The 23,547-nt window shown below is 54.8% G+C and overlaps 2 protein-coding genes across 5 annotated transcripts in view; one reads left to right on the top strand and one right to left on the bottom strand.

Annotated features, from left to right (window-relative positions):
• POLA1 (DNA polymerase alpha 1, catalytic subunit) overlaps window positions 1-4,857 on the top strand; it is a 189,676-nt gene extending 184,819 nt beyond the window's left edge. For 2 of the 3 annotated variants that reach the window (XM_031599290.2, XM_090124323.1), the window contains exon 37: window positions 3,598-4,857. In XM_031599290.2, the coding sequence (XP_031455150.2) occupies window positions 3,598-3,770 (173 nt within the window). In that variant the 3' untranslated portion in view covers window positions 3,771-4,857. The remainder of the gene's footprint in view (window positions 1-3,597) is intronic. The other variant, XM_031599289.2, reaches the window with a different exon arrangement.
• Window positions 4,858-5,680: 823 nt separating this feature from the next.
• On the bottom strand, window positions 5,681-11,824 carry ARX (aristaless related homeobox). 2 transcript variants are annotated; one of them, XM_031599288.2, is made up of 6 exons: window positions 11,552-11,824; window positions 10,474-11,197; window positions 9,841-9,886; window positions 8,485-8,554; window positions 8,220-8,400; window positions 5,681-7,955 (listed from the first exon to the last, which is right to left on the bottom strand). In XM_031599288.2, the coding sequence occupies exons 1-6, from the start codon at window positions 11,745-11,747 to the stop codon at window positions 7,715-7,717; spliced, it is 1,458 nt and encodes a 485-aa protein (XP_031455148.2). In that variant the 5' UTR covers window positions 11,748-11,824; the 3' UTR covers window positions 5,681-7,714. The 2 variants fall into 2 exon arrangements, with proteins under 2 accessions (XP_031455148.2, XP_031455147.2); XM_031599287.2 differs by having other exon boundaries at window positions 5,682-7,955; window positions 8,220-8,554.
• Window positions 11,825-23,547: the final 11,723 nt, after the last annotated feature.

Below are 23,547 nucleotides of genomic sequence, written 5' to 3'. Positions count from 1 at the left end.
ACATAAATACAGAGGAACGTGAATATATTTTTACTTCTGCTCTGAGGAACAGGCTATCAACGGCATAACAGGGGGGAGAGGGTTTAATGGTGTGACACAATACGGTTGCCCAATCAGCAGGAGAAAAAAGAGAAGACTTTCACCGAGCTGTGTCTTAGTGAATCCGAGAACAAAAGTTCTTGATCTTGTCTGTCAGGGTGCTCTGAGCCACTTTAACGGGAGCGAAGAGAAATGGCAGTATGTGCAAAACAGGTGGCCAGCTAGAAGTGACCTCCAGATTTTCCCATCCTTGCTTCCAGCTTCAGTATGGGTTGAGTGGATTTCAGGCACCTTTCTAAAAAAGTTTTTTTTTGTTTTTTTTTGTGTTTTTTTTTTTCAAATGATAAAAAAAAAAATACACCTGTGTAGCCAAGCAGGAGCTCGGATACGGCACTCAATTTGGCAGGGGCAGGCAGAAGTTGTGCTTTGTGCAGGGAGCGGGATGGCAGTGGTGCTGGGTGATGTCAGCTGCCGTTTGGTGATGTGATTCTAAAGCCCTCTCTGCGGTTGGTAATTTATTGCTGACCGTAAGGAATGCAGTGCCTGCCTTCAATTACATGTAGTCAGAAGCACATCTTTAAACAAACAAACAAAAGCCAATTCAGATAAATGTATTTTTCATGCCTGTGTTTGTGTCGGCAGTGCCTTCTGTATGCTCCGTATGTGTGTAGATATCTCTGCTTATTATAATCTGTATATGCGGTATTGGCTGTCATAAAAGATGGCTCTCAGCTGAACTTGGAAATTATTAAAACAATGATAGGGCAATAATAGACAGGCAACTATTCTCAGAACGTGACAGACTACCGAAAAGCAATTTCAGTCAGTTTGTGGAGCTTAGTTTTCAGAGGGCCTTAGGTACGTTATTGATTAAATTCTCATTTAGGAAGAAAGTAGGAGCTTTTATCTGCATCTCTAAGTTGGCTGGAATGGTGACTCAAAGGTATCGACTGGCTGCATGATATACGGCGGTCACAGTTGTCTTTTACTAAGAGGAGCACGGTGATGCTGGTTGTCATTCTTACTCTGCTGTGTGGCAGCGTAAATAGTCCCCTTTCTAACCAACCTGGTGGGAAAAGTCAATATCCCATCAGCAAAGGAGGTAAACACATCAGGAGCTGTGTCCTCTCTCATCTTCCCCTGCTCTGTATTACCGCAGTTCTTTAAATCTCCTCTCCCCAGTCATCAGAGGCACTCGTGTCATTCAAATGCACCGTGCGGCCGTGCTGCGGGGACGCTGCCGCCTGCCTCCCGCCGCCGAGATCCGGCTGCCATTGTCTTATAATTGAAACTTAAAGCTGGCCTTGCCACTTCAGCCAGGCCCCTCGTGTGCCTCCCTTCTTCTCAGCCACCCTCCTCAGCTCGCCTGTGCGAAAGTCTAAGCAGTGTTTGAAGCAGGCTGGTTATCGTGTGTAATTACGCTTCAGATTGATGGGGGGAAGATGGAAATCTTGCTGGCGTAGAGGCTGGGGCTGAGCATGGCCTGCGTGGGGGCTGTGTGTGTTGTCCTGTGCTCTCAGCACTGCCCTGTCACATGCCTTGTTCTCGCCATCGGCGGCCTTCCCACTCTGGCTGTACATGCCAGCTGCTTCTGTGTATTGACAGCGCTCACCTTGGTCCCTCCTGAGCTGCAGGACACTTCAAAGTGTCTTAACTGGGTTTTCATAGAGTCAAAAGGGCTCAGGTTAGAAGGAACCTCAAAGCCCACCCAGCCCCAACCCCTGCCGTGGGCAGGGCTGCCCCCCACCACCTCAGGCTGCCCAGGGCCCCATCCAACCTGGCCTGGAGCACCTCCAGGGATGGGGCAGCCACAACTCCTGAGCTACAAGGAGGATATTCTCTGCAGTTTGTTGGTACGAACACCATGGTTTCTGCTGGTGTGTGAGCAGTGGCAAATGAACTCAGTGAGCGCATTATTGATTTTGGAAACACGTGAACTAGATGGTGCTGAATTGGTGGCAATGTGGGTTTGGTGTTTTTATGGATCTGGTTACTGCAATTTTCACGGTTTGTTTAATTAAACCCTACGTTGAAATAATTTCAGGATCATTAAAGGTGTTTATGCCGTAGTGACTTCAGTCTGTTACTGAGCAGGTTCTTGTAATCAGAGTTTTTATTGTATTTGTGGTGCAGTATAAGGGAAACTTAGTTCCACTAATAAGCATCATTCCACTGACATTTGAATAATGGCAAGAATGTGTTTTCAGCTCACTTCCAACTGCCCAAAGTTGTAAATACAAACACCTAAAGCTGAACACAGTAGCATGCAGCACACCTTCCTCACAAGCATGCATGGAAGCTGTGCACCAAAGTGCTGACCATCAGCGTACTCAGTTACTTCAACTGCCACCTCTAATTGAAATTTTAATTGAATTTTTAGAGATTTCATAGTATCGTGCAGAGAGTGGAACATTGTGAGCAACATGGGAACCGAGGCAGGCACTCATTCCTCAGTTGAACACTGTCAGTTGTGTTGCCCCCGGCAGCTCATTGCTGAGCTCTCTTACAGCCTCCTTGAGGTTCTGCAAAACACCCGCCTGTGCTGGGGCTGGAGGCGGCCACAGGCTGCACAGGCTGCCCCGTTGGTTATCCCATGATCCCATCACCTTGGACATGTCATCTGGCCTGCTTGCCCAGGCCCAGCTTAGTCTTCTGTCCCCATTGGGCACAGAAGTGCTTTGTTACCTCCCTCACATGGTCAGACCCGTCAGCATGTCCCTCCTCCCAGCCCTGCACCTTGCCTCAAACAAACCTCACTGGTGTCAAGTTTGGTTTTCCAGCTGAACCTGTGCTGCTCGGTAAAAACTCTTGGAAAGGGAGTGGAGGTCTCTGTTGCCTGACAGCATAACATATAACCAGAACTACTCGTAGTTTTGCTGCTAAGGCCTGTGCACGTGAGCTTGTACACACACAGACACACAAGTAATTCACGTCTTGTGCTTCAGACATTTCTTCACGGGTATTATTGATCATATGTTGTAGGAATTAGCATCTCCATTTGTATATCAGGTAAACCCAATGTATCCCCATTGAGATACTGAGTGTTTTCATTTTAGGGCAGTGCAGTATGGAATTTTCCTGGCCGGGCATCCCCATAGTGCTGAGCAGCACAACTCCCATCCTGCACACCTAGGGGCATGTTAGGGAACCCACTGTGTGCCACTGTGTGAGGGGTGTGTTTGGGGACCGTGGCATCAGTGTTGGGCTCATCCCAGGCGATGCCATGCCAGCAGCAGCACGAATGAGGGAGTCATGGTTTCCTGGACTGACCTGAAGCCAGGCTTGGCTGTAGGCAGAATTTCATCCTATGTCAGACCCTGAAGGACTCTGTGAGGTTTTCGCCGTGCTAAGGAACCTGGTTCTTCACAGCCAGTTAGTCTCACTAGCCCTCATAGTAGGGAAGGCAGCAGAAGAGCTTGCCGTGAATGGTGACTTCGGATGCTAGCTACAACTTTGTCCTCTTTTCTCCTTGTGTTAAAATACCACAATGCACAATATTATTGAATGCAAAAGCACTTTATTTAACTCTCCTCTCTTGTTTTATTTTTGTCCTGTCAGAGTTTGTAAAGAGGAAGTCCCTCAGGAGGGAAGTGTCCGAGGCCTACAGGAAACTGAAGAGCACAGTAGACAAATGCCTGTCCCTGAGCGGCTACTCAGAAGTGAACCTCGGCAAACTCTTCTCCATCAGCATGGGAAGATCCGTGGGAGAGTCCAGCAGTGAAAGACAGTGATGGACAGAACGTGGGGGGAGCAGAGGGACCGACTACTCGCTTAAAAATAAGGATCTCCTGAGCAGTGCTCTGTGTCAGAAAGCACCATAGTGTTTTAATAATCTTTGCTTTGGTGGAGGGAGAATGAAAGATGAAAATGGGATGCATGGTCCACGTGGATGTGGTATGCTCGAGGTGTTTTTATCTCTGATTCTTTTCTCCACCGAAAAGCCAGGGTTATTAAAACATGGAGCAGTTGATTTTCGCAATGTATTTTGTTGTGTGTTCAGACCTATGAGGGAAAAGGGGGTGGGGGAATTGCTGCTTTAATTGGATAATTCCCAGTGAGAGTTGCTGGAATGTAAGTGATCCTAGACTTTGCTCCAGGGTATTTAGTAGAGGTGCTCTCAGGAAGAGAGGTTAGTGGAGGTCTCAGTAGGAGCACTAATGTTTTGCCTTTTCACAGTTTATCTCCTTCCTGATCATAAACATACCAATTAAAAACAATGCTAAACCTAAATGCCTTTAAATGTCCTTCTGAGCGAGGTAGGGATGCTTTCCTTTCAAAACGAGGTAGAGACCGATTGAAGCCTGGAGGCGCAGAGAACAGAGGACCAACTTGTCTCTGGTGTCTTCACGGGGCGTCTCTAAGCACGGTGTTTTGCCAGATTAGAAATGTTTTGTGTGGATGTATAGATACATACGTGAGTGAAACATGTTTTGTACATAGGCAGAAAATAAATGCACGTCACTTCTTTCCGCATCTGAACGCGAGCTGTCGATAGGGAAATGTGTATTTGGATGGCACTGTAAGCGGTAATGGGGAAGGAAGGAGCATCGTCGTCGTTGTTCTGTAATAGTTACTGTATCGGGGGTTTTAAAGGTTTTATGAACAAATTGTATTTTCCATTTACTTTTAGTAAAGTGACAAACACGCGACAAGAACAAAGAGTAAATTTGGGTAGAGCTTTTGTACACCAAATATCGTTGTACTCTTGTTTGCCGTTACGTTTGCAATGCGATGTATTAATGTGAGGTTATTAAAGCGTTCTTTTAAATCGTCGACGGTATAAAATACAAAGTTTTCTTAGCACTTGATGGAAAAAAAAATAAAATTTTCTAGTGAAAGCATTGGGCTCGGTCTGCCTGACTGTCGGCAGCTCCCCACGGGGGCCGCATCGCTGCAGCCCGGGGCCGATGGAAGGGCCCACTTGCAGCCTTGCGTGCCTGTGCGGCGTCTGCACGGCTTTCGTTCGGCCCCGAGCGAGAGCTGCGAGCTCGCTGGGCGGTGCTGCGGGCCAGGGGGGGCGACGGCGGCTGGAGCGTGCCCGAATGCCCGGAGCGGCTCTGGGGCCAAACCCTTCGGACTCCGCTCACGCCCGGTCCTGGCGTGCGAGAAACGGCGCCCGGTCGATCCGTTTGCGTGCCGGTGCCGTGCCCCACGGCCGCAGCCCCTCGAGGTGACATCCGGGCTGTCGGGGAGACTCCCGGAGAGGTTTCTTGGGAACGTGCGGCCCAAAGCGACGCCGGGATGCTGCAGCTCCCTGCCGGACCGCTGCCGTAATTTCACTCGGGTTTGGGTTTTCGTAGTTTCGTAGCGCCCGGCCCAATTAGGATCGTGCAGATATCCCTGACGGTAGCCGGGCAGAACGGCTCGGAAAAGCAGCCCTGACCCCGCGGCACTTGTGTCTAGCGGGATAATTACGGCTGAAGAGCCTGTTAATTTGGGAGTTTAGGGATGTTTAGATTCTACGAGAGCCCGGGGAACGCTCCGGAGGGGAGCAGCGGCCGGGGGGTCGGGCGGGGAAGGGCCCTTTTCCCCCGTCGGGGCGTTTCGGGGTTCCTCGAGCGGCGCCGGGGCCGCGCGCCGCCGGCGGGTCCCGGGGCTCCGCGTCCGCTCGGGCCGGGCGGAGGCCGCTGGGGGGCTGGTGGGGGGGGGCAGAGCCGCCGCGTCCCGGGCCGGAGCCGTCCGCTCGCTGCGCTGAATGGCGCGGCCCCGCGAGCCCTCCTCATCGCTCTTTAATAGATTAACTCATCTGCGGCGGCCTCGCAGCTCAGATTAAAATTCCTCCATCCCGACGGCAGCATTATGGGGTGGTTGGAGGCTGTTTTCAAACCTCAGCGTTGAATAGCGACGGCTCTGCATTAATTTAACCACTAAGCTAATAAGTAGGTTTCGTTTTGTTATGCTAAGCTTTATTGCTTTTCTTTTGATCGGAATGGTGTTGTTGAGCAAAGCAGCAGACAAGGCGCTCTTTGATGAGGGAATTAGCGCTCTATTCTTCCTCTATTATTCATAGCACAGTGGAATATGTAAGTACCTGAGGGTGTCAAAGGAGAGCAGGCTCTATTGCAAAGTGTTCGCCTTGTTTCTCTCAATAGCTGACTATGAGATGATAAACCGCTTAATACACCGCGCTAATTGGATGAGAGCAGAAAGCGCCGGGGCCGCGGCGGGGCGAGGGGAGCCGCTCCATTCAGCGCTCCGCACTTCGGAGGAGCGCAGCGCTGCGCGGGGCTCCGTGCGCGGCCGCAGCTGTGCGCCAATGACCGCGCGGGGTAAATACGGCCGCCGCCTCTACGGCGCGGGGTAAACTTCTTTTCAGGCGGTGATGGGATTGCTTGGCAGCGCCGCGATCCTAATGAGGGCCCGCCGTAATAACCCCCGGATTAGCGAAATTGCCGCCTGCAGAAGCGCGATTCTGCCGTCAGCAGAGCTTCGGCTCGAGGAGTCCGAGCGGTGAATGGCGTTTCTTACTGCGTGCTGGCTCCGTGACGAACCCCTTTTCCGCATGGCAAAAAAAAACAAAAAAAACAAAAAACACCACCACCACCACCAACAACAAAACAATAAAACGATGTTTCGGGCTGCGCCGCCAAAAACGCCCACGGAACGAACATGACTTTCCCCATTACATTTTATTGGTATTATCGTTATCGTTATTATTGCGCTCGTGGTGGCTTTTGAGACCCCCAATAGCGCCGGGGTTTGCGGTGCGCGTGTGTGCCCGCGTGCGGGGCTGTGCCCGGGGCTCGCACGAAAGCCGGGAGAACCCAGCGGAGCCGCCCCGGGGTGCGACGGCCGCGGCCGCTTCCGAACGTAACGCCGAAGGAAAGAGAAGTAAAATAGACAGCAAAAATTCAAAGTAAAAACAAAACAAAATGAAAGACGAAAAGGAAATCGTTAAAAGTAAATAATAATTAAAAAAAAAAAAGAGCAATTACTACAAAGTAAACGATACAAAAGCAAATAAGAAAAAGGAGGGATACATAAATATAAAAGAGGAATGAATGAAGGGGGGGAAAGGCGCTCGGAGGCGCCCGAACGCGGGGTGCGGCCGCCTCCGGCGCTGTGCGGTTTCATTTTTGGGTTTTTTTCTTTTTTTCCTTTTTTTTTTTTGTCTTTTTTTTTTTTTTTCCCTCTTTTTTCCTCTTCGCTGTTCAATACACCCGGTCGCCCCTCGCCGCCCCCCCGCCCGCCGTCGCAACGCCCGCCGCGCACGGAGCGCCCCGCGCCGCCGCCTCCCGGGCCCCCGCGGCCCCGCGCAGCCACAGACGCGCACACCGCGACTCCGAGTGCAACGCCTTTATAACATCGTCATCTCAAATATACAAAGCTCTGCAGTGCGTCGGTTTGCTTTCCGTTTTTTTATAACAACGCTATGTACAGAGTCGCGGCCCCGCGCCCCGGCAGTGCCGTTCCCTTTGGTTCGCCGCGCTCCGGCGCCGCTCTTCGTTCGGCGTTAGCACCGGAGACGGACGGAGGGGGGAAACGCGGCGCACGGCGCTGCCGCCGGGACAACGTTATCGGGGCTCCGCCGCCGGCCCTCCTCTCCTCTCCTTTCCTCTCCTTTTCTCTCCTCTCCTCTCCTCTCCCCGCGATTCTCGTTCTTAATTACGATTACTATTCACACTCCCGTTCGGTCTGGCTCCGCTCGCCCTGGCCGCCCTGGCCGCCCGGCGGCTCAGCACACCTCCTTCCCCGCTCCGCCGCCGGGCAGCACGTTGAGCTGCGTCAGCTGCGCCGCGTGCTCCTTGGCCTTCAGGCGCAGCGCCGCGATGCTGGAGGCGCGCCGGTCGGCGGCGGCGCTGCCCGGCTCCCCCAGCCCCGCGCCCACCGCGCCCTCGGCCGCCGCCGGCGCCGGTTGCCGCAGGAGAGCGGCGGCGCCGGGCGCGCTGCCCAGCGGGGCCACGGTGGAGAAGAGCCTGCAAGGAAGGAAGCACAGAGCGCCGTCAGCGCCGCGCCGACGGCGCGGACGCACCGCGCCGTCCCTCGGCCCCGCGGAGCGCGCGGCCCTCGGCCAATCGGCGGCCGGGCCGGCGGCACGTGACCCGCGCGGCGCCCAATCGGCGGCGCCCCCGATTCGAACGGCGGAGCGGCCCCTCGGAGGGGCTCCGCGGCGCGACCCCGCTCCGCGATCCGCGCTCCGCGCTCCGCCCCGCGGAGGGGCGCCGCGGCCGGGCCGGTACCTGCCGAAGGCGGGGCTGATGAAGGCGGGGTGCCGGAACACGGCCGCGCCCAGGAAGGTGCCGAGGCCGAGCGGGGTCCCGGCGGGGGGCAGCGCGGCGGAGCCGGGCGGAGGAGGCGGCAGGCCCGGGAAGGCGGCGGCCGCGGCTGCGGCGGCGGCGGCGGTCCAGGCGGAGTCTAGAGCTGGGTGGTGAGGAGGGAAAGGACTAGCATCAAGGTACGGAGTGAGGGGGTGAGGTGCGGACAGGGGACCAGGGAAAGGCAAACCTGGGGGGTGTGTCTGAGCCCCAGCCTTTTCCCTCTTCCGCCACTTAGCCCTACGGTTCTGGAACCATACCTGCAAGCCAAGAGAGACAGCGGCGTTAGCAGTGCGCCGGGCCCGGGCCGAGCCCCGCTCCGAGCCCCGCGGCTGCGGCGGTATTATTTCCCCACGGAACGAACTGGCGCTGAATGCGTTCCGCTGCAACGAAGCACTCGCGGGCAGCAGCGGCCGCGCGCTCTCCTTCGGTTTAAGGGAGAACGAAATTGTGGCCGCGCAGCGCCGCAACGGAAAGAGAATTCGTGCAGCGCCCGCAGCGCGGACGGAGCTCCCGGGCCGCCCGCGGGGCCGTATTTCACGCAGCTCCGTAAGGTACGAAACAGAGCCGTTGTCCAAAACGAGACGATACGGAGCACCGCCGCGGCACCGCCGCCGCTTCCCTCTTTTCTCCCCTTCCCCAGAAGTAACAGCCCCGAGCGAAGCCGGGCTGCAGCCCAGCGGGGAGAACACACCGCCGGGGAAAGGGAACGAGGGGCTCCCGCACGGTGCAGGAAAGTGCCGCGGCGGCGGCTGGCGGGGCTCCCGGCGCCCCTTCGCGTCCCACCCGCGGCCCCTTCCCTCGGGCACGGCGGCACCGCTCCCGCTGCGGATGGGATCCCTGCGGCATCCCGCGGGAGCCCGGAGGAAGGCCGAGCGCCGCCGGAGGGGCTCCGCTAATTCGCATTCCCTTCCCCGTGCCCCTCCCTCGGACGGAGGGAGTCACGCCGACGGAGCTATTTAACTTTCCCACGCCGCGTGCCCCCGGGCCGAACGCGCGGCTCCGCCGTCACGGCGCTGTGTGACGATGGAGCGATGTGTCAACACAGCGCGGGGCCCGTCTCAGCGCCGCTAATGCGCGGGGCCGTCGCGTAGCCGATGAGCCATATGGAATTTATGGCGCGTTATCAGCGCCCGATTTTAACTGTAGAGTGATTCGCGCGGCCGCGGCCGGGGCCATCTGTTCGCCGCTGGCAGCGGCCGCCCCGTGTTTGTCGTCGCCGTGGCGCTGAGGCGCGGGCCGGGCGATGCACTCTGGAATGGGGCGCAAACACCTCTAATGGCATCGCACCCGCCATTAGAGCCGCGCGGCTCGTCGCTATCAAAAATGGGCGATCGGACGGCGTTAAGCGGCTCCTCGGCGGGCGGCGGGAAGCAACCGGCACTCCGCCTTCCGACGGCCCCGTTTGCTCAGCGCTAAGTGCGCTTTTACGGAGCCCTGCTGGCGACGCCGGCCCCTCCTTCTCACCGCTCGGCCGCGGGGGTTCCGTCGGGGGCGCGGGGACGGCCCGGCCCCGTCCCGCCGAGCGCGGCCGCCTCTCACTCACCTGCACTCGGGCTTCGGTCAGGTCGAGCCGCATGGCCAGCTCCTCCCTGCGGGGACAGCGCGTCAGAGCCGGCACCGAGCCGCCCGCACCCGGCCCTACGCCCGCCGCCCGCAATTAGCGCGTATCGGGAGCCACCTCGGCGCTAGCGAAGCTCTCCCGGCCCCGCAGCCCTGCGGCGTTTCGCCGGGACGGGTAACATAAAATTACAATGAAACCCAAACGAACGGGGCGACGCCGAAGCGCTCAGCTCCGCCTGCGGCGCCGTTCCCGGGGCGATGCCGGCAGCGGATCCCCCCCGCGGGACCCTCCGCGCCCTCCCTACAAAACGAACGAGAAATCCGCGATGCCCCCTCGGGACGCGGCGAAACGGGGCCGCGTCCGTACCCCCCCGCCTTCCCCCCAGCCGGGCGGCCCCCGGTTCCCCCTCCCTTCCCCGGGGCCCCGGGCGGGGCCCCGCCGGGCGCTATTTTTACCGGCGGCGCTTTGATCCGCGCCCCGCGGGGCCGCCCCGCTCCGACCCGCCCGGGGAGCGCGAACCCGATCCGGGCCCGGCGACGGCGTAAAAATAGCCCCGAGGGCTCTCCCTCCCCGCCTCGGTCCCCTCGCCCCGCGCCGCCCCGGCGGTGCCTGTACCTGGTGAAGACGTCGGGGTAGTGCGTTTTCTGGAAGGCCCTCTCCAGCTCCTCCAGCTGGTAGCTGGTGAACGTGGTGCGGTAGCGGCGCTGCTTCCTCTTGAGCAGCCCCTCCTCGGAGTCGCTGCCGGCCGACAGGCACACGCTCTCCTCGCCGTCCTTGCCCTCGCCGTCCTCGGGCGGCAGCAGCAGCTCCTCTTTGGGGGACAGCCCCCCGCCCTCCGCCCCCGGCGCCGCTCCCGCGCCCCGGCGGGCCTCCTCCAGCAGCCCCCCGCCGTCCTCGCCCAGCAGCTCCTCCTCGTCGTCCTCCTCCAGCTCCTCTTCCTCCTCGTCCTCCTCCTCCTCCAGCATCTCCTCGTCCTCCTCCTCCTCCCCGGCGGCCGGCGCGGCGGGGCCGGGCCGCTCCTCGACGTGCGGGGCTCCGCTCCCCGGTTCGTCACGGGCGGGCGGCGGCGGCGCGAAGGGCGCGTTCTCGCGGTAGCTCTTGCTGCGGCTGATGCTGACCTGCGGCGCGTGGCTGATCTTCAGCGTGTCCCACGGCGCGGGACCGGCCCCTGCCCCGGCCGCCATCCCGGCCCCGGCGCCTCCCTCCGGCCGCCCTTCCGGCCGCTCCCCGCGCGGCCCCGACGGCAGCAGCCGCCCGCCGCCCGGCCCGTACAGCCGCCGCAGCTTGGGGGGCAGGTGCAGCTCGGCCGGCTCGAAGGGGGGGCTGTTCTTCGGGGAGCCTGCGGCGAGGAGAGGGGTGCGGGGGGAGAAACAGAGAGACGCCGTCAGCGCGGGGCTGAGATCACTTCGCGTAGCCCGGCCCGTGGAGTCCCGCCCGGCCCGGAGCTGCCCCCGGTGCGGGGGCCGCAACGGCCCCGGGGCTACTTCTATCCCGTCGCTCCGGAGCTCGTCCGCTCTGCGTTTTGTAAACCCTCCCGAGAAACTCCCGTTTTTCCCTTTTTTGGGGGGCAATTTTGAACGCGAGGGATCCGTGCGGTACCGGGACAGCCTACGGGCACCCCCCCGCCTCGCCGCAGCCCCGCTCCCTCCGGCTCCCACCCGGGTCAGGATGTTCGGGCCGGCGCGGGGCTCACCTTGCGCGGCGCCGTCGGGGGGCTCTGGGCGGGCGGCCCCCGCGGGCAGGCTGGGAGCTGCGCCCAGCAGCCGCACCTTGCAGGGGCTGCGGCGGCCCAGGATGCTGTCGATGCAGTAGGAGGAGAGCAGCGTAGGCGATTTGCTCTTGCAGTCGGGACGCTCGGCGCAGCTCTCCTCGGGGTAAGGGCCGCTCATGGCGGCGGCGGCGCGGACGCCCCCCGGTGCCGCCGGGACGCCCGTCACGGGGGGAGTGAGCGGCGGCCGCGGCGCTCTTGAGTCCCCTCGGCTCCACGTGCGGGCAGCCGCCCCCTGATTGGCTCCCGCCGGAGGCCGGGCGGACGCCGGCACGGGGCGCGCCGCAAAGCCCGGCCCGGATCGTCCCGGAGCGGCGCCCGCCCCGCCCCGCCCCGCGCCGCCCCTCCCCGCCCCGCGCCGTGGGGGCGGGCGCCGCTCGGGGCGGCCGTCGGGGGCGGTGCGGAGGAACCCTCCTCGCGCCGTGCACGGCCCCGCCCCGACGGGAGATCCGCGCCGGGTTTTGCCCCCTCCCGCCCCGTCCCTGCCCCGACGGCCGCGTTAGGAACCGGCGGGGCCGGGAGCGGGGGGCGCGCCCCGGGGAGCGTCCGCACGGCGCTCCCGGTACCCACGCGCGGGGTGCGGCTGCGCCGGGAGAAGCGGCGGCCCCGGGGCCGACGGAGCGCGCTGCGGCGCCGGCAAAGCCCGAGAACGGCGTTGAGCCGCGGTGCTTTGTCATTTTCCCTCCTTTCCACTCCCGTCCACACAGGAGGGCTCAGCCGACCCCGTCACGCAGCTATGGGCCCCCCGTGGCACCTCCGCACCTGGGCGGCCCTTCCCGAGGGCGGGCGGGGGCAGCTCCATCTCCCCGCCGTGAGCGGAGCGACGGCAGAGTCCCGCGGCTCCCGGTCCCCGAATCAAAGCAAATTGGAGAAAGAAAGAAAAAAAAAAAGAGCAACGAACGCGTGGGTGCGTGCGGGCTCCGCGTGTCCTCACGGGGCCCCGGGACGGCGGCCGGGCCCTGCCGTTGCCATCCGCGGTGCGAGGGGCAACGAATGCATGGGTTCTACATCTAAGAAAACACGTAATAATATAAAAATAACAAAAGCAACTCCTAAAAGGTGAAAAACCCCTAGAGAAATCGACAAAACTAAAAAGAAACGAACGAAAGACAGAAGAGAGAACACAGAAGCGCCCTCGGCTCTCCCCGCACCGCCCCGGGGCTCCCCGCCGCCGTCTGCCCGCAGCGCGGGTCCCGCGGGGCCGCCTCGGTGCTGCCCGGTGGCACACGGGGTGCTGAGCGCTGCGGGCTCGCCTCTGCCGTGCCACTCTCTTGGTTTATTTGTTGTGTGGGTTTTTGTTTTTTGTTTTTTTTGTTTTTTTTTAACAAACTTTCATTCATTCGAGGTCTCTCCCTCTCTTTTTTTCCCCCCTTCTCCTGCAACCCGCTAATTTAACACCGGAGCGCGTTATTGCAGTGTTAGGGGGCGAGAAACGAGAGGGAGAAAACAACAATACCGCAATGATCCAAATGATACAGTAGGATTACGGCAATTACCGCTCTGCTCGGAGGAGAACACCTCGCCGAGCTCTGCCAAACCCACCGCCGCCGCGCAGGGAGAGCAGCCCGGGGGCAGCCGGTTTGCGATCCGCCCGCTCCATCGGCCCCGAGCGGCGGCCCCGCTCTCCTTCCCCGCCCCGCGGCCGGGGGGTTCCGACGGCGGTTCTCGCACGAGAGCAGCCCGCGGCCCCACCGGCGCTCTCAGGGGGCTCTCGCCGCTATCCGTGTTATTCGATTCCGTTTATTTGTACGTTCGGGCACGAAGCGCCGGCCTCCGTGTCGCTTCCCCGCAGCAGCCTTGGGTCGGGGTGGCCGCGCTGGGGTCCCGGTACCGCGGGCTGGAGCCGGGGGGGGGGCAGATGAAGGCACGGCCTCGGATGGGCCTCGGCTCGGGCCGCTTACATCATCACGACCATCATCATTATTATTATTGTTAATATTATTACCGTTAATATTATCGTCAATGTTTATTTATTATATTTTTTTCCACTCCCTTCTCCGTAAAGAAGAAAAACGACAACTTTTCAACCTCCCCCCCCTGCCTCCCCCCCCTTCCCCAACCCCGTCCCTGGGTTACCGCTCTCCATTCTATGGAAGGAATGGTTTGCCCTTGAGCCTCCGACGCGGCCTCCCCCCGTCCCAGAGCTTCAGGCCCGGCACGTCCGACACCCCCGGTTCCCCCTCTATTCCTTTCGGTTCCCCTCTGGGGCTCCGCCCGCCCCCGGCCCCGGGCCGCACCCCGCGGGCAGCGGCGCAGCGGAGCGCCGCAGCAGCAGCGGTTGTTAGCACGCAATTTCTGTAACCACCGAGGTGTATTTTCGGGGTTAAGGCACCGGTGGGACACGTGGAGCTCTGCGGGCCTCAGGGGCAGCGCCGGACTCCCCGGCAGCGCCGCTGGCAGCGCAGCGCAGCGCCCGCCTCACCCAAAACGCGCGGTTGGGCACCGCCGTGCGGAGCGGCGCTGCGGGCGCCCCCCCGGCTCGGCCCTGCGCAGCGCGGTGGGAGCTTGGGGGTGTGTGGGGGTGTGCAGCCCGCGTGTGCCGCCCCGGAGCCGGCGGTGCCGCGGCTCACCCGGCTGCTCGCGGTGCTGAACGCGCCCTGCTTGCAGCCGGCTCCCAACCCGTACGTCGGATATGCTGTACCCGGCGGTGCTCGGGCACCGCGTCCAAACCGCCGTGCAGGGCGATGCGAGCCCTCGGCGGTTCGCGTTTTCCACCCAGTGCTGCTTTCCTTGGGCCCCACCCGCGGTACGTTGCTCACAGCCGTCGAAACCGGCCCGACCCCGGCCGGCATCGTGTGGCAGCAGCGCTGTGGTGCCCGGCCCAGCGCCGGCTCCCCTGCTGTGGTTGCCAGGGCAGGTAGCAATTTCCCTATTGACATACGCCTGGGCAGGGGCGTGCTGTCGGCAGTGGTGGTCACTTTGGACTCATTATTCTTAAACTTAGTATTTCGTCTGTGCCCAGGGCTGGGCAGATGCTGGGCCTTGTTCCGTGTGCTTCATTCAAAAAGTGCTTTCTACATCTTTTTTTTTCTTCTTTTTCTCCCAATCATTTTTCAATTCCTTGCTGGTTTACCTTCCCATAACACAGATCTCATAGCTCACAGGGCCCAGCAGCCAGCTGAGAGGAGCTCACCTCTTTATTTCCCCTCTCCGCTGTGTCCCCCACGCTCACCTCCAGCCCCTCAGCTCCATGCTTGCTGTGCAGGCCTCCTTCCACACTGCCTGGTTGCATTCCCACTGTCACCTGGAGGGCATCAGAGTCCCCCAAGGCCTTTTGGCAGCCCCTGGCTTTTCCCACCACCCCTCCCCACCCATTCCTGTGTGCCCCCCGCAGCCTTCACTGCAGCACAGGCCTTGCAGGCCCTGAGGGCAATTCCAGGAGTCTCACAGAATTGTAGAATGGCTTGGGTTGGAAGGGACCTCAAGGATCATCAAGCTCCAACCCCCATCTTGGCCCACAGTGAGTTCTTGGGCTGTGTGGGAGCTGTGTGGGGCCGTACTCCCTGCCCTGGCTCTTCCAGGAGGTTGGTGACAGGTGGGGGTTCAGCTCTTCCAACCCCAGCAAACCCCTGGATGAAACCTCCAGCAACTTCATGGCAGCAATCTTTAGCAACTCGGGGAAATTATGACTGCGTTCGGGTGCAGTGGTCTAAAAAAATTAAAATGATGATCATAGGCTTATTTAACATTATACCTTCTGTGTTATTTTCTTTTGTATGTGCTGACTAGAACTGAGCAAAGGATTCATAACAAATAATTTATTTGTCAAACGCATTCTCTTCTGCTCGTGGAATATCCATGAGCAGAGCATCATTTTCTCAAATGTGTTTGTTTTCTGCGACGCTTCAGCGGTTCCTTTAAATGCACAGCGGTGTGGCCTGGCTGCAGATGGTTCCCGTGGTGGAGCTGCAGGGCCGGCCGATAGCGTGGCACCGACCGTGCTGCCCGTGCTAACAAGCACCTTACAGAGTGGCTTTTCTGCTGGTGCTCGTGCCACAGGAACGTGATCCGAACGGCAGAGAGGGTGTGAGCAGTGCTGAAGCAAAGCCATTAAAAATTCAAATGAGCGCTCGGCGAGCAGAGGACACTTTCCACCCTGTCCTCCCGGCTGCAGTGCGACCTTCATGCTGTGCTGGAGCTGCTGGCGGAGCTGGAAGCAGAGGAATGGCAGGAGGGCAGAAGGCAGTACGCTGGTGCTGGGCGGTGTCTCCTGCACCTGCTTGGCCCAGATGCTCAGCCAAAGTGAAATGGGGTGGTGGAGGGAAGGGCACCAACTGCACGAGGTTCAGTCGGATCTTGCCCCTTGATGCTCTAGCCCTATAAGAGTGTTTGTTGTCATTGTTTCCTGCATGTGCAGAAGCCATTGCCTCCTCCTTACTGAGGGTGCAGCACTATGCCATAAAGGTACAAAAAGGTGTGTGGTTGGGAAAAACCTGCACCTAACATTGTGTGTTCTTCATGGAGGCTGATGCTCGCTGACGCATGGAGCGATTCCCTTGACAACCCCACGTTAAGGGGCTGTCTGTCAGCACCTCTCTGCTTCTTTTGGTGCTGGCACCTCTCTGTGGAGCCTCTCTGGCACAAACTTCACGGGGTCAGCTGGCAAATGCTTGGTGCTGCATCATCCCCGTGCGCTTCTCCAGTACTCTCTGCTTCGTGCTCCACGTCTCTCCTAATGGAAGGTCCAACTGCCTGTGATGTGCTCTGTGGTGCTCTGCAGGAGGACGGATGCTTTATGAGAACAGCTGGTGCTGTGCGGATGGAATGGCTGTCTCACAGGTGTAACACTGCTAGGCAGGATACAACAGGGAGGTTGGAGCACCCCAGGGCAGTCGTGAGAGCAGAGCTCACAGCAGCAGGGCACTCGGCAATGAATAGCAGAAGGAGATGCTTCTGAGATACCCAAAGCAAATAAAGTAAGATAAGAAGATAAAAAATGAGGGAAAAATCTGATATTTTGAAACAACCATGAATGGAGATGAGTTCTTAAACACTTCTGTGGCAAAATTTGCCTATGGAAGCACACAACAGCTATGGCAGCAGGTGTACGTGGTGCTGTAGGACAGTGTGAGTGGATTGATGTAGAGCAGAGCATTTCCTTCCAACCTCAGAGGTTTTTCTTAACTGAGAAAAAGAACCTTAAATTTTGATTGTAAATTGGCTCGGCAATTCAAACAGCTGCAATTTGTTGGCCTGTTGATTTGAAGTTTTCCATTCAAAAATCAACAACAACAACAAAAAAGAAACGTGTCTTAAGATTTCCTCTTCGTATGTAGTTTTTAGAAAGCTCCATAGACAGATATTTGCAGTCACACGCATGGATTGTACAATCTTAAAATCACAGGGTGTAAGTTATTATTTGGAATCAATGCGCCTTCTTGTCTCGTAGCTTTCTATCAAACCGTGAAACAGACGTGGCACTTACTGTGCTACGCTATTGTTTCTGTTCCTGAAAACTGGAAATAATGTTACGGAACCTCAGAAAAACTAACTTTAAACAAAAGATGTTGGATTTAACAAAATTATTGTTCCTGCTTTCCTGCCTTGTAACCCTCGCTTGTAACTTCTTATTCCTCAAGTCAGCGGGGCTCTCTCCTAAGTGACAGTGCATTGCTGTGATGGTTTTTGTGCTGCAACCCAGGCAGCCGTAGCAGAAATGGGTAAAGGCTTTGGGTGGGCTGGGGGCTGCTGGAGGACGTCTGCTGGCCTTCTTTAGCACTGAGTGTGCTCCCATCCATGCTGTTCGATGATGTTCAGGAAAATGCTGTTGTTCTTCTCTGTGAACATGGATGAGAAGGGATGGTTTGGTTTTGTTCTGATATTGTCAAAATGCCTGGAGTGTTCTGGGTGCCTTTGGATTTCTAAAACTGAGTGTAGCTTCTGATCTGTGAACATGGACCTTTCGCTTGGCATGGGAGTGTGAGTCTTCTCTCCCTGAACGCAAATTTACTGGTTGAAAATAATGGGACAATCATTTAAACTGTCTCTTTAATTTTTTGAATTTATTATATATGTACATATATATATATTTTATCAAGGACAAGGCTGTGCAAATTCAAGGGGCAAAATGATCTGAAGGTGGATTCTGACCTCCAGTAAGACGGACAAAAGGCCAAATGCCCGTAACATGTAATACTCTTATTTTTTTGTCCTTTCTGCTTTGAATGGGAACAAAAGATTAGGCCCAGGCAGAGCTCACTTCCTAAACTGTTACCATTTTTTTTACAAAGAAAAACAAAGGGGAAGAGAAAGGGAGAATCAGGCGCACCTCACTTAATTGCCTCAAAGTGATATGAAGAAGACTATGGTACTAAGGTCTTAGGAAAATATTCTTATTTATAGACTGACCATTGCAACCAAGATCCAAATGCAACTTTATTGAGTCATGTGTGAGGATTCTCAGGGAGCTCAGACCAGCTCAAGTGTAGTAGGATTCAATGGAAACAGGGATTCTGTAATGGAAGCTGTGATTTTGTAGGGAAAAGCAAGTCAGATTTGAATTTGCCTTTACGACAGGGAAAAAAATCCATGTTTATTCAGTGTAAGTTTTGGACTAACCTAAAACCTATATGAAACTCCATGTGCTTCATGATCTGGGGTACCTTTAAGAATGCCTAAACGATGCAGGATTCCAAGGCTTGTTTTCAATGGTGTTTTTAGGAATCTAAGTCCCATCTTATGGAAATCTTATGGGAATCTTATGGGATGTCAGGAATTATATCCTCTGAAATGTGTTTTCCCCACCTGCCCTTCCAGACCAACAAATGCACATTCATTTACAGTTTCCCAGCAAAATCCTTGAGCTCTTACTGGAAGAAGGACCCTAGGCTTTGATGGTGTAGCACTAACCAGGACAGAACAATAAGCTGGTGGCCTCGAGTTACACAGGTGAAAATAAGCAGAGCTCTTACAGCTCTTTGGAAAGCAGTGGGATGGGAATGGTGTTGAAAGAAATATCATTTGGCAACCTTGCCAGATGGGCACTGTAGAGTCACTGCACTGTCTGCATGGTGCCAGCCTAAGGTTAAGAAATGATTTGTGTTGCTCTGACGTTTCAAGCAAACAGGTTGCGAGTAGGCATGGACATCTTGATCAAAAACTGTGCAAGAAACAACCTACCTTGAGAAGTCTCTCCGGGCTCGTGATGACAGCCACAGTGCTCTGAAGGAGCCAGTCGCTCAGCTCATGAGGACGGGCCACGCAGGCTGGGGATGTGTCTCCAGCAGCAGCAACTCCGCTCAAAGCAGCACATCTCACCAGAAAGCTGCAAAGTGCAGCCCTGTGACATCCTCCTCTCTCATCACTGTCACCGTGGCATATCAGCGCAGCCCATGTCACACAGCTCCAGGGTGGCATTCAATCTATGCTTCACATCCATTGGCTTTCTTACAAGCCCCTGCGAGCATCGTTTCCTTCAGACACCGGCTCTACTAATGATTTTTTTCCCTCCCCCCTGCTCACACTTTAATTGCGGGGTATGTGTGATACCCTCAGGAACAGCTATTGCCACCTGTATTATTATTTACGCTGTGAAAGCGAAGCTCATGGCAATATGTTTATTAACACCGTGCCCTGGTATCACACGAGTTAACAGCTTAATCCTGTGATTGTAAACATCTTTCCTGATATGTTCAAGCACCATCCATGTCTTTAACTTCACATCAGGAAACCGGGAGCATGAGTGGGTCATTTTTGCAGAAAATGCATTCTTTACAAAAAGTAGTGTAATGAAGAAGGGTTTTATCTGGCTAATAGCGCCCGTCTCATCCGGCATAATGCCTTTTGCAAAGAAAGAGTTAAACAAAACATTTATGCGGTATAAACTTTACTCCTAGGCATTAAAATGCACTTTATTCACACCGCAGATTTCTCTCCCAGCCATGGCTATTGTTTGTCACTAACAGCTAGCTTTTGTGAAGTTAATAAATGTGCATAATAAGGACATAAAGGTATGGAGAAGTAATACTGTAATCCTTTTGTTTGGATAATCAGTCTAATGTATGCAAATTAAACCTTATTAGTACTAGGGTTTTGTGTCTGCTTATCAAAATGTGCCATTTTCATGAAAATTGGAAGTCCATTATATAAAGTTATTATTAACAATCATTTAGGAATTATATACGGTATGCAAATTAAAGTTGATTACAACTAATTAAGGGCTTTCTTTGTTATTTGACCTTGTCTGCTTTTTATGTAAATATGTTTCTTTTGGTCTGGCATATTTTTAGACTCAGAAAAGTATATTAAGACAAGTTACATTATTTATTTTTAATATATTTTTGCGTGGCGTAAAAGGCCCCTTGCTTTTGTTTGAGAGCCCGGCTCTGCACAGGAATGCTCGGAGCGGCGGTGCGCAGACAGGCGTGGGACGGCTGCAGGACAGTGTGGACCAGCAGCAGAGCTGTGGTAGTGGGCAACAATCACGCTTCCAAGGCCCTCCAATGGTTTAATGAAAAATGATCAAAAAAAAAAAAAAATCCGCTACTGAAGTATAAACAGCCTTCATGCCAGAGTGGCCTTTGTTCCACCACTTATTGAACTGGATAAGCCTTAGTTTAGAGACTTCAGCCACAGCCAAGTAATAAAAGATTTGTCCCAACTTGCCGGGCACTTGGCAGGACTTAATAGGTGTTGAGCTCAGGATAAAAAGCTGTGACAAGGCAGCACAGCCAGCTCGGGAGCATCAGCCTCTGGGTGGACCCTGTGCCTGCTGGCAGCAGAGAAGGCTGGCGTTGGGTGAAATGAAAAACCTTCCAAAGAAAATTTGGGTGAGTTGAATACAGTTTCTATTGAAAACAACAACAGCGTGTAATACAACTGTGATGTGTTTTATACATAGAGAAGAAACCTGACACGTAAGCCGGTGTGAAGATGGGAGATGACATCTTCAGTGGTGTGTCAGAGAGAGACGTGTAATCAATACCTGAATACTTTCAGTCTTCCAGGCAGAGTAACAGATGCAGGAGCAAGAAAGACTGGGGAAAAAAAGGCTGAGACATAAGGAGAACAGGCAGGAATAGATGAGAAAAATGTATGAAATCTGTCTTTGCATACTATTTGAGTCCAAAATACTGGGACAAGTAAAACATGATTCTTGGAATGTGGCAACATTTGCACAGCTTTGCTGACCTCTTTGGCACAAAAGGTGTGCAAGGGGGGACATTAATGCTAGAAAAGATTCTCTGCAGAGGTCATGTACTTAAGCATAAAGCTGGGGGCATGCTCGCAAGCCCAGTATTCATTCTTTCCTTTCCACATCCTCAACATCTTGCATTTCATGTCAGGAAATCACAAAGCCTCCATGCTTGGCTCACAGGGCTTGTCCCCTGCTGCCTCTGGGATGTGTCCTACCACCCTGTGGATGCCTGGGAGTGTGAGTGCCCAGGAGAGGTGCATGCAACATTGTACCCCGAACAGGGACAGTGATGGTGTAGCATAGGTGTGTCTGCTCTCCCTCTTCTTTTCACTTTGAAGCTGCTCATGGCACAAAAAATGCTGGCTTTTCACTGCTGAAGGCCAGTTCACTCAGGTCACGCTTTGTCCCTTTCAAAAGCCTACTGGTATCGAAGACATCCAAACCCCAGGAGGAAGCAGGATCTTTCCACATACATAACCCCCCACGGCCAACCAAAACCCCGTCATCTTCAAAGGCCAGATCCTGCGTACCTGCCGCAAAGCGCTGGATGGGAAGTCACATACTGCCAGTGACGGGCATGACTTATTCAGCAACTATTTGAGAACGTAATTTGAACAACTGAAGAAGTTGGTGATTTGTTCCCTCACAATAGGACCACAAGGTTCAATTCAGCGAGTGACATATTACAATGAATTTCCGAGGGCTGTGACAGGGACATTTTGCTCAATGCTCTGCTGCTGGCGGGAGTTGAGAAATGGAAATCAGAACAGGCAAAACACGTCTCTACCACATGGGGCAACGTCAGATCCCAGTCACCCTCCTTTCTGGATGATACACTGGTGCTGAAGGCAGGAACGGAGAGACTGCAGTGAGATCATGGAGGGGACATGGTGCCCTGCCAACACTCCTGCGTAATGGGTGGCATCAAGGAAATGTCACAAAAAAAGTAAGTTTTTGTTTTAACATTTCCTGGTGAAGAAAAAAAGTTCTAAGAAAAACACAGTTTCCTCCCGTTAGCCTAATAAATAATGAACGTTTTCATGTCAGGGTTGGGAACTCAAGGCATTCAGACTAGGCGAGGCTACAAAGGCTTGAATGATTTTCTCCTACAGAATAAGGATGGAACTCTGATGCCATCAAAGGTAATAATTCAGGATTTCCCTCAGGGAGGTGAAAGTCATTGTCGTGTTTTTAAAATAGTTGCAATTTTCTGTCTCTAAATAGCAATGACTACAAAATGTATTGCAAGGGGAATATAAAAATAGTCAAACTCTTCAAATCTTTTAATTCAATGAGAATGTAATATGCAATTAAAATTAATTATCTCATAATCGAACCGTAGACACTGATTATTGCATCATTTTCATAAGAGACATGCATCTTAACTTGCATAATTTCTGGTATCGCTGCGGAGTTAGCTCAGGAAAGAATCTGGGCCCAAATGTATGCATGCCTTGGTGCTCAGAAAGAAGCAGTAGTGGCTGGGGATGGCTTTTCTTCCTCTGAGTGCTTTTAGGTAGAGCCTCTATCCTTGTCTGTGATGAGTAATTGATTCACACCTACCCCGCACCTCCAAATCCAATGTTCTACCTCCTTTTTCACTCCCATCTTCCACCATCTTCCCTCCAGCTCTTGAGTTGCTCCCTCTGAGCCCCTTTGGCTTGATATGTGGAGCCAGGAGCTGGACTCGATGACTCTTGTGGGTCCCTTCCTACTTGGGATAATCTATGGTTCTCTGATTTTGTCCCTGTGAAGGCTGCTGTATGAGCTGCTGATTACTGAGGGAGTTAGGGCAACATGGCTGGCTCTTAAATGCTTACAGTTTGGTGAAATGGATCTTATCTTGGAAAAGATGATGGCTTTGAGAGTTGCTCCATTTTGTGCCACTTCTCGATGTACTTCTGAGTTAGGTAACTTGGACATTTTGCTTGCGAGACTGGTCTTCGAGCCTCTCATGTCTGCTGTTCATGGTCAGCCTTAAATGGGTATCTCTTGGGTCTCCGCCACTCTGTAGTGGTTGCCACCATAGATGTCCCCAGATTAGCTATCCTGAACTGGTGGGATTTGCACTCTTGCAGTGACTTTGGCTTGTTCATTCTAATTTTGTCTTCTGTGCATCCCTTTTCTTCTGGCACCAGGTCTTAGCCCAAAATATATTACTGTTTTCAGACCTTTTGTTAAATATAATGGCAACCAGTAGCTGTATGTTTTTCTTCGGTGACATAATTTAATAGTTCAAAATTAGGAGTAGGGCTTGGTTCTACCACTTGTTTGCAATATGGCCTTGTGGTGGGACCCTGAGTGGCCTGGGGCTTTGAGGTGGATCTGTCTGTAAGTTCTCCTTTTGTATCAATGCATTCATTTTTGTTTGTTTGCTTCTTTTTGCATATGTTGCATGATGTGAGTTCTGATTTTGATTAGGCCATTTAAAAACCCCCAGACTCATTTCCTTGAAGGTGCCCAGAGTTCACCCTTCCCAAGAATCCTACTTCCCACCTCGTCTTTCAGGATATGTCTGCTGAAGTGGTCTTTTTTCTTGGCCTCTGTGACTGCTGTGTAGTTTTCTTGATGACATTCACTTGCTCAGACTTCTTTGGCCTCTGCTGACGACTGGGAGGTGTGTGTGTAATCACAGTAAACGAGTGCTCTGTTTTGTTTCTGCATTATTGGGTGGCACAAGCCTCCTTCAAGTTGTTGCAGAGGTTGTTCTCTGTATGTCACTTGGACTGGATGGTAGATTTACATTTGTGATTCACTGCAGCATTGGAAGAACATCTGGGGAAAC

Source organism: Phasianus colchicus, chromosome 1 (genome assembly GCF_987193195.1).
Source record: "Phasianus colchicus chromosome 1, bPhaCol1.hap1.1, whole genome shotgun sequence".
Lineage (NCBI taxonomy): Eukaryota > Metazoa > Chordata > Aves > Galliformes > Phasianidae > Phasianus > Phasianus colchicus.
This window is presented reverse-complemented; position numbering and strand designations above follow the sequence as displayed.

Excerpts from the sequence above, each read along its gene's own strand:
- ARX (XM_031599287.2), bottom strand. The coding sequence starts at position 11,747 with ATGAGCGGCCCTTACCCCGAGGAGAGCTGCGCCGAGCGTCCCGACTGC. Across the intron at positions 9,887-10,473 it reads TACCCCGACGTCTTCACCAG|GGAGGAGCTGGCCATGCGGC; the intron begins GTACAGGCACCG and ends CTGTCCCCGCAG. Across the intron at positions 7,956-8,219 it reads ATCAGCCCCGCCTTCGGCAG|GCTCTTCTCCACCGTGGCCC; the intron begins GTACCGGCCCGG and ends CCTTCCTTGCAG.